Below are 10,027 nucleotides of genomic sequence, written 5' to 3' on the forward strand. Positions count from 1 at the left end.
GTCAATCGTATATAAAAATCGGGACAGTGTGACGCGGGCATAAGCCTTATTCTAATTTCCTAAATGGTATGGCATCTATAAAATAATCTAATGCCAGTGTCTCTGTGACATCCAAATTAGCACTAGGATAGGCTTTCCTAGTTAGCTTCTTTATAGACTGGGCCAACTCGCGTATACTCTCATTGCGGCCTTTTACACGAGTTTGCAGCTCGCTTCTAAATACTTCAGCTTTATGAATGGAGCCAAATCGGTTTTTCAATGCATTCACGATTGCATCGAAATCTCTTCGGTCATGTTCATTTAACTCGTTAATAAGTCCTCTTGCGTCTCCCGTAAGATTACCGGCTAGATAAAGCGATTTTGATTTATAACCCCAGTTATTAAGTTCAGAAATTAACTCAAACTGTGTTCAATATTCTTCTAAATCCTCCTTGCCGTCATAATTCTGTGGTTTCATTTTTGACTTTTCCTGCATTGAGTCTCTCCAATTATTGCTATTAACATCGCGTATTTGGTAAGGCGTACTGTGTGCAATATTTCTTTCTTGTCTGTTTTTTACATTAGAATTTGCTTCTACTCTATTTATTGGGTCAGCCATTTGTCTTCTAGACATGTCTTGAGAATCGTCAGTCTTCCTTGACATTATTCCTATTAAATTTTGCATCTAATTTGACATTACATCAAAGCCTCTGACCAGTGAATGGTTAAACTCATTCAATTGTCCCTTGAATAATTCTAATAAATCATCTCTCTGTTCCTGTTTGTCTTTTAAATTATAATCTGTATCAACAATATTATGCCGTTCTGTATCTTGTTCCTCTACCATACTTGTGCTAGGACCGAACGTAACTATGTCCGAACTTTCACCCATTCTTAGTATAAAATTCACCACCAGAGCTAAAAGCTTTACTCAAAGATATATCCCACCGCTGCCACCAATGTAACGCCGTAGGGCTATGCTTAGTTCTTGTGTACCTTAAACCGTGTGATAAAACGATTCGTATAATAGTGGGACTTTGACTGTTTACAGTTTTACCGGTCAAAGTTACACCAATATACAAGAAAGGACTGTACTATCCAGACAAGACTACTAAATACAAGAAGAACCTTTAATATAGCCACAGCATTATGTTATCTATAAGGGATCGTTGAGTCTCTGGCTTTTGGTGAATATGAATGAGAAAGTTGGATATACAATATATAATTTATTAATTACGTATATGAAATATTTATAATATATTATGAATAAAAATGTTTTATTATTGTCAATATATTTCTGGGTAGCTGCCTGATCTTCTTGCACAATGTATTTTTCTGCGGAAAAATACTCGGAACCTTTATATAGATATGGAAATAACGGACAGTCTTCTTTCTTTAACTGACGGTTGCTATGACGTAGTAATATTCTATATTATAACTCTATACAATTTATAAAGTATCTAACTCGATACGTTATTTATTTGTACGATAATAATTTATACTGTTGCCTTAATTCGGACAAGTAACTAAATTCCTTTATATTCAGGAATTTTCTATAGGAAATAAATATACATATATTTTTCCTTAAATAATACTTTATTTGCTTTTAGCTGAATTTATATTTAAATTCAACTTTTGTACTTCTGAACCTTAATTGTTATGTACGAACACCGTTCACAATTTATTACGTAACTAAGTGTAAGTAAAAGACACCCTCTTTGTATATTAAATTAATTTCTCTTTCAGAAATATTCCGTCTATAGAAACCTTTCCTTGTTTCTCTTTTAGACAAATAATTAAAACTGCTCTTGCCTTCCGCCTAGCAGTTCTTTTTATTTTTAGCTTCCGCCTTGAGTCTTGAAGCCAGACTGTTTAACACAGTCTGTGCATGATGTTTTATAATAATATTTACGTGCAATATCCTCGTGCTTCTCACGAGGTCCCCTATGGTTACCTCAACAACCAATCAGCCAATCGGAAACTGATTTCTACGGGAAACGTCATACTTCCGTTTCCTACCTGAACAGAATTTTGTAAATATCTCTTTATTCCGTATTAACATATTCGGGAAATTTGTATAATTATATTCTAGACATGGAGAGGAATTTAAGCATGTCTCGTTTATTATGATACGAGTTTTCTAAGTGATCAGCCGCATGAAACAGCCATGAATATTGTGCCGTCTAGATTTCGATTGGAACAACGTCAGTTTGTTATCAACTCTAGACCGTCTATTTGTATATTCAGCTGTCACCTTCTATTAAAATTGTTATGAAGTTATTCCTAGGATTATGTGTGTTCTATGGACTATTCATTTAAGCTGGTAAGACTTGTGTACGCCGAGAACGACGATTATTGCATCCAGATTATCTACCTTGTTCTAGACAGTGTTTGTTTACGTCACATTCCAAAGAATGACAATGTCATAGATGTGTATAAAATTACAATACACATCTCTAACCGTTATAACGTTTGTAACAAAACCGATGTTACTATGAACTTCTATATCTACAACAATATTTATGTATAAGAATACATATTCTTTATCAACTATGAGCATTACGACTCTTTGTGTAAGGAAAATAAATATAAAAACTGTAAACAGCCTGGCTGTTTGTTTTTCTTTAAGACCTCTACAGGCTCTTGTGCGTACAATAATTTTTCATAGATATTCGGCGTATGGTACATGGTTCATGGCCGTGACAGTATTATACAACATCAAAACAGACTACAAATCAGTTGAAAAGGGCACCCCACTGTCCCTTTGGTATCTTTCGTCCCTCTTTTATCAGTTTGATACAATGAAAACAATATCTAAGAAAAAAACAGACCGGAAATAGCAGGATATTTAAACGTCTCCACAACAAAAAGAAGACATTAAGCATAGATCTTAGAGTACTTGCAATTATTGACAGCTAGTCCGAAGCGAAACAACTTTTACAAAACTCACCTGACACATTTTGTAGATTTTTGATATTGAAAGGCTTGTTTGAAGTATGTTATGGGAAGATGAATCTACCCATGTGTTCCAATAGTAACTTTTATATAATGTATATGTAATGTAACGATTTTACAATGTTAATTAGACGTTCTTGACATCTATTATGTAGGAATATCACTTTGTGGAAAGATTAAAAAAAATGCATTTTTTGTGGATATATATCGCAGCTAAAATTACTTCCAAGTATAATCAAACAGAGAAGTGTACCATATTTTAAAAGAAAAACAAGGGATTAAGTAGTTTTCAATAGTGCATGTCTTGAAAAGATTGATTGATTTACGATCGAGTGTTTGACGTCTGGCAACAAAGTATTACATACAGAAAACACCAATTTCAGATTTTACTGTTTGACCAGGTCTAACTTACGACTTGTCTACAATTTAACAACGTTATCACTAAGAAGGAAGACACGGTAAGAAATAACAAAATCATTTAGATGTGCTGCAAATTTTACTAATATCTACTGGTATATAAGATGTATATATAAAAGGGAATTCCATATCGTCTGTGCCATTCCAGATGGACCGGTCTAGTAAACACTCACTGTAAAATAGTAATATTGGTTGTTAAAGAAATTCAGTGATGTACAAACAATGAAAAAACTGTAATAACGACAAGTAACGAAACCAAAAAGTGTTAATGATACGACACAACGGCTAATTTCATAAACAATTATTACGACGAAAATACTCGAAGAATGATGAACAATTCAGTATAAATTACGATCAATTTTGTCGTTAGCTTTTTTTTTTGGGGGGGGGGAAGAGCTGGGTTTTTTTTTTAAGACAAATCAAATAACCTATCAAATCTTACAAAATAGAGCTTTATCATTAATCCCAACGCGTGTTATTTTCTGTTAAGATAGTAAATAACACTACAGGGAGATATAAACTCTGTAAAATCAGCTAAACGTTTTAAATACGTTATGTTGTTAAGGGAATATTAAGCTTTTCAATGATCAAAACTAGTGTGTGTCAAACTGCTATATAAAAGAGGGACAAAAGATACCAAAGGGACAGTCAAACTCATAAATCTAAAACAAACTGACAACGTCATGGCTAAAAATGAAAAAGACAAACAGAAAAACAATAGTACACATGACACAACATAGAAAACTAAAGAATAAACAACACGAACCCCAACAAAAAACTAGGGGTGATCTCAGGTGCTCCGGAAGGGTAAGCAGATCCTGCTCCACATGTGGCACCCGTCGTGTTGCTTATGTGATTACAAATCCGGTAAATAGTCTAATTCGGTAGGTCACATTCATGAAAGGGAAGGGTATTGTAGTTACGACGTAAGGAACATATCCGATAACATTTGTGAAACGGTTATTCCATAACGGTCAACCAACTCGTGATGGCGTCCGTAAAATTTACGAAGGGATGATTTCAACTTCACCATTTGGAACTCTTGGTTTAATAGCTTCCTTGTGAGCAGTAACCCTCTATCAAGAACATCATGATAGGAAATGAAAGCACGGGAATATCGTATCAATTGGGAGATATATACCCCGTATGCAGGTGCTGCTGGAATGTTGCTACTTAGAAATGGAAAGTTCACAATTGGGAAGCTGAAATCATCTCTTTTGTCGTAAAGTTTTGTTTTCAACCGACCCTCATTGTCAATTTCTAGATGTAAGTCAAGATATGAAGCCGATTTAACTGTATCTGTAGTATCCTTTATCTCCAATTCGATGGGATAGATGCGTTCCACATAGTCACCAAATTTTGAATTGTTAAGTGAAAGAACGTCATCTATATAGCGGAAAGTAGAGTTAAAGGATATTGCTAACTTCTTATCTTTCCTCCTAAGAAGTTCCTGCATGAAGTCAGCCTCATAATAATAAAGAAACAAGTCGGCAAGTAGAGGGGCACAGTTTGTTCCCATTGGGACCGGTGTAATTTTTCTGATAAAATGGTTGGTTCAAATTTTTTGAAATTTTTATATTTTTGTCTAAGGGTCAAAGTAAATACTTAGTCAAAATTTTATGAAAATTGAACGAGCTAAATTAATTTCAGTGAAGGTGTTGGGTACCATTCCTTCTAGCCTTGTTAAATATAATTATATCAATATGAATTTAAAAACGGTAAATAAGGTAGCCCTATTAAATAGAATTATATCAAAATGAATTGAAAAACGGTAAATATGGCAGCTTATTAAATATAAAATCGGTATATTCGGTATATAAGGTTAGCAGTCTTGGTGCAGTATGAATCATAGTTACAATTAGGCTACGACAAGAGAAAATAACACCTGACTATACCTTTCTTAGTGCGTGGCCAAATGCCACCTCCCATTTTCCTATTTGGCCAATATCCTCCATATTTGCCACCAATAAGTGACATTCTACCGTATCCGCCCATCATTCCTCCGTATCCGCCCATTCCGCCGTATCCTCCCATTCCACCGTATCCGCCCATCATTCCTCCGTATCCTCCCATACCGCCGTATCCTCCCATTCCTCTGTATCCGCCCATTCCGCCGTATCCTCCCATTCCACCGTATCCGCCCATCATTCCTCCGTATCCTCCCATACCGCCGTATCCACCGTATCCTCCCATTCCTCCGTATCCACCCATTCCACCGTATCCACCCATCATTCCTCCGTATCCCATACCGCCGTATCCATATCTAATGCCTCCATACATCATTCTGCCATATCCCATGCCGCCCATTCCGCCGTATCCACCACCTCCCATGCCACCATATCCTCCATAACCTTTTCCTTTACAAAATTTAAGATAATTTTATCATTGATGATTCTTTTTAAAACTTAGATCTAAGTGAATAAACTTACCTAAAATTGTTTTCAATTGATATGCATTGGTAATGTTATTTGAATATGTACTAGTTCTTGGTCTAGATGCCTTTTTATGTTTCATTGTTGCATATTTGTTTGTGATTATAGTGATTAAAATTATAACACAATGTTGACTGCTGCATTCCTATTTCTGATATTTTTATCCATAAAGTCTTGTTTGTTTTGCACACTCATCGTTGTCAATATAATTGAATTTTATGCGGCTGTCATCCAAGTGACAGGTTAAGCTAGCTTGACACCAGGTTTAATCCACATTTTGTACATGAGACAATGCCTGTACAATTTCAGAAATATACATTTGTTGTCCACTAGGTTGATGTGTTTGCGATTTGGTTTTGAATTTTCAGTTCAGTATTTTTGTGACTTTTTGTCCCAACGCCTTCAATAAAATTAATTTGGCTCGTTTAATTTTCATTAACTTTTGACAAAGTATTTACTTTGACCCTTTGACAAAAATATAAAAATTTCAAAAAATTTGAACCAACCATTTTATCAGAAATTACACTGGTTATTTAGCAGTTCGACAAACACTAATTTTGATCATTGAGAAGCTTAATATTCCCTTAACAATACAACGTAATTAAAACGTTTAGCTGATTTTACAGAGTTATCTCCCTGTAGTGTTAGGTACAACCTTAAACAAAGTCTTGAATAAACACAATTATTCGAATACTATGCAGATAATTATCATAGAAGGACCTAGTTACGTTCTCAAATGTTCGTTGAGAATAATTTCAATCTGAAACTTTCTTTGGCTATTAGAAATTAAAGACCACTGACATGAAACAAAAACTCAGAAATCAGCTTAGTAAAAATATTTTGAATACTACATTAAATTAAAAGATTAACTTTGACAAAATCTTGAGCTTTATATTCTAAGCGTTGTTTCCAAGGATACGAGGGGACGTGGGATGACCTGTATAAAAGAAGACTATTGGGGACTACAAAATGATGGTTCAATAACTGACAGATTAAAAGTCATAGAAACCGCAAGAACTTACAGTGTTCAATTTAGTTCATTCGTTTGATGAGTTTGAGCTTTAGATTTTGCCATTTGATTACGGACTTTCCGTTTTGTATTTTCTTCGGATTTCGGTATTTTTGTAATTTTACTTTAAACATGATAGCAAAACCTATCATGTTATTAGGAACAAGTTTAAAAATTAATAAAATCAAAAATGTAGTTCTGGTTGAAACAAAATATGTCCAGATTGAATTAAATATGTATTATGTCATAAAAAGTTTTCCTTTTCCCTTCTCTTTTAAAACCCATAATAAGAATCGGATAAGCTCCATCAACTCGAAACTACTAGCTTTAATATTATATTAATAAATTAAATTAAAAGAGAAAAAGGTGGTATCAATATAAGCAATTTAATTATTGGGAGCTTATTTTTAAAGTATATGCGAGCGTTAATGTGTAAAGACACTTCGTGTATGTTATGGTTAAAGAATCTGTCTATTTAAAATCCATTTCTGGTTTTATGTTGTTTTGTATTTTCTGTCTCATTGACATCTATCCAAATATCTTCTAATAAATTCTTTTAATTTCTTGCACTAAATTTCAAAGATCTATTCCTCTCCACATTTTTTTGGTTTCAAATATGAACAAAAGAAATTGCAACATGTATTACACAAAACGGGTAAAATTTTATTTAAAAACTTTAAATCTGAAATAATATTTTGACAATCTCGTCGTTTGAAAAGTCATTTAGGAAAAATAATTGATAAGTCTTTCAACAGAATAAATGTGTAGTTATGAAATACAGCGCTTTGGTAAGCTTGTTTGGATGATTATAATAAAAATGATTAACTAACAGTAAAAGTTATTGGCTATCGATAAATTGAAAATATTTAAACGAAAGTCTTATTCAACGGTTCTTCGTTACTTTGACATTAACCTTACGACGATAAAATACGATACCCCAATTTTTAAAATGTATCATCTATAGAATACATATTAACAAGGGAAAAAAGGGGAGGTTATCATATGATTTGTTTATTTCAAAACTTAATATGCTAGTCAAAAATAATTTACCGATTTTGCTATAACTAGCAGTTGCAACAGCTATGGTGATTAAAAGGATCAGCAGCTTCATCTTTATCTGTAAACAAAAACACAAAAAAATATTCACAACGATATAAAGCAATTGTATTTACTTACATCAACCTTATGTTGGACACTGATGTGTATTTAAATATAGAGATGAATAGTAAGTGACTAAAGCTATGGGCAGATAGTGCTGAGTTGTTTTTGCTATTTTGTTTTATGAAGTCCCATAATTCGTAATTGTGGATGTACTTGAGAAAAGGCCGAGTCAGACTTTATCCTTGTAATTGCATTAGTTTTATTTGGATCTCATTCGTAAGAAAAGAAATTTAGAATATGATTAGATTTGGTGAATGAGCTTTTTAAGTCTTAAGTTTTAAGGAAATAAAATGGGTGTTATGGAGGAAATGATTTTCCCCTGAATCATAAGGGTAGATCAGCTGACGCCAAAAAATCAAGTATTCCGATCATGTGACAAAAATGCTAAAACCTAACCTTAGTACATCTTTAAGTCAAAAGGTCAAAATTGACCTGACTAATTATTTTTCAAAACACAAACAACTATTAGTTATTTACTTTTTTTCCGAGCCAAAATACTTGTCAACACGATTTCATATCGTCTTATTCGTATTTTGCCATCATATATTTTTATCGTTACGCAAATCTTAACGAGTTTTACAGAAAAATGTGTGCCTTAGCTACGCTGTATCGCCTATTTTAGAGAACCTAGTACATATCCAAACAATTGCTGTTTTTTCTTTTCATTAGATAAATATATTCGTGTCTTTGGAAACCATACTAAATATCCTTAATCATATTCTAGTTTGAGTGCATTTAAAAGGTCACATTTTTTCCTGAAAGAAAAGTGACCAATCAATTGCACGAGTTGTAGTGCATGAAAGACGTCTACGTGGTAACACGTTTAAAGAGAACATATGTTTTTGAATGACTTACTACTTATACTACTTAAATTTTCGTAGGTTGTCGGAAAGTCAATTCATCTGAATTGTTATTCCTTAATATGATATTGTCGTATCACCCGCCAGTTAGCGTAATTTATGAGGTTTAAGGTACCTCTAATCAATCCTTCCGTTTAAATGTGTATATATGTATACAAACTCATAAAAGATACCAGGCATATCAATTAATACCCTGAACGAGTTTTGTCTCCACAAGAATAAAATTGTGCAAATTGGATAAGGACATCTATGTCTAGGGGTAGGAATCCCTAGTGTTTAAAATAATTTTAACAATTTATTTATAGTAATTGACTACCCAGCTGCTGATATCCTCGAGTTGTCAATCTTGTTTTGACTGTAAGCTGGTGTACAATATACCTAGTGTTTAATAAATTGGTGTGAACTCGAAACATTTTTCTTTCTACAAGTTTACCCTAAAAATATTCCAAGAACGTTAGAAAAGTAAGATCTAGTAACGAACGATTCCCAATTTTAAATTCAACATTACATTATCTAGTGATAAAATAAATCCTTGCATTTTTTTAACCAACCAAAATAGATAAAAACACTAAACTATGTTACTTTATTATTTCGTGCTGTTTTTAAAATGAATTAATAGAGTTTCAAATATTTTCAGGAATTAATTTTTTTTAAAGAAACCTTACCTTCTATCTGTGGATACGTTTTCCAGGGCAGTTAGTGATGATCAACATTGCAGGATCATATTTATATACCTCAGTTCAGGAAATATACTTTGAAATACACAATTACGATCGACATAAAGATGTGTTTACAGAAGTTTTCACAAATTTCAATGACTTATTACAATTTTAATGGACAATACTTACAAGACAGTTCATGTTCAATATGATTAATATTATATTTATAAATCCCATCATCTTGCGAATTTATAAATATGATTGACAATTGTTAAATGTTTTTTTCCTAATTTCGTGTAATGTTTTTTAAAAAATCGTAATTTTTTTTTTTGACAATATAACAGATCTCATTTCTGTTCAGTTTTTGCAATTATCATTTTTTTCTTTTTTTCGATTGACAACATAAACGAGAAGTAATTAATTGATAGTAATGTTATTTGCCTTTAATTTTTGTACCCTTGATGTATTGCCATAGCTTTGCATTTGCATATTATTAATGTTGTAGGTAATGGTTTACTGAGTTGAGCAACTATTGCAGTTCCATCTACCCTCAAC

The 10,027-nt window shown here is 32.9% G+C and overlaps 1 protein-coding gene across 1 annotated transcript; it reads right to left on the reverse strand.

Annotated features, from left to right (window-relative positions):
- Nucleotides 1–3,411: 3,411 nt before the first annotated feature.
- LOC139510492 (ctenidin-1-like) lies at nt 3,412–9,550 on the reverse strand. Its single transcript, XM_071297067.1, has 4 exons — nt 9,479–9,550; nt 7,843–7,909; nt 5,247–5,708; nt 3,412–3,523 (listed from the first exon to the last, which is right to left on the reverse strand). The coding sequence occupies exons 2-4, from the start codon at nt 7,901–7,903 to the stop codon at nt 3,510–3,512; spliced, it is 537 nt and encodes a 178-aa protein (XP_071153168.1). The 5' UTR covers nt 7,904–7,909; nt 9,479–9,550; the 3' UTR covers nt 3,412–3,509.
- Nucleotides 9,551–10,027: the final 477 nt, after the last annotated feature.

Source organism: Mytilus edulis, chromosome 2 (assembly GCF_963676685.1).
Source record: "Mytilus edulis chromosome 2, xbMytEdul2.2, whole genome shotgun sequence".
In the NCBI taxonomy this organism is placed as follows: Eukaryota; Metazoa; Mollusca; class Bivalvia; order Mytilida; family Mytilidae; genus Mytilus; species Mytilus edulis.

Coding starts and splice junctions, on each gene's coding strand:
- LOC139510492 (XM_071297067.1), bottom strand. CDS start 7,903: ATGAAGCTGCTGATCCTTTTAATCACCATAGCTGTTGCAACTGCTAGT. Junction 5,709..7,842: donor TGCTAGTTATAGCAAAATCG/GTAAATTATTTT, acceptor AATTTTGTAAAG/GAAAAGGTTATGGAGGATAT.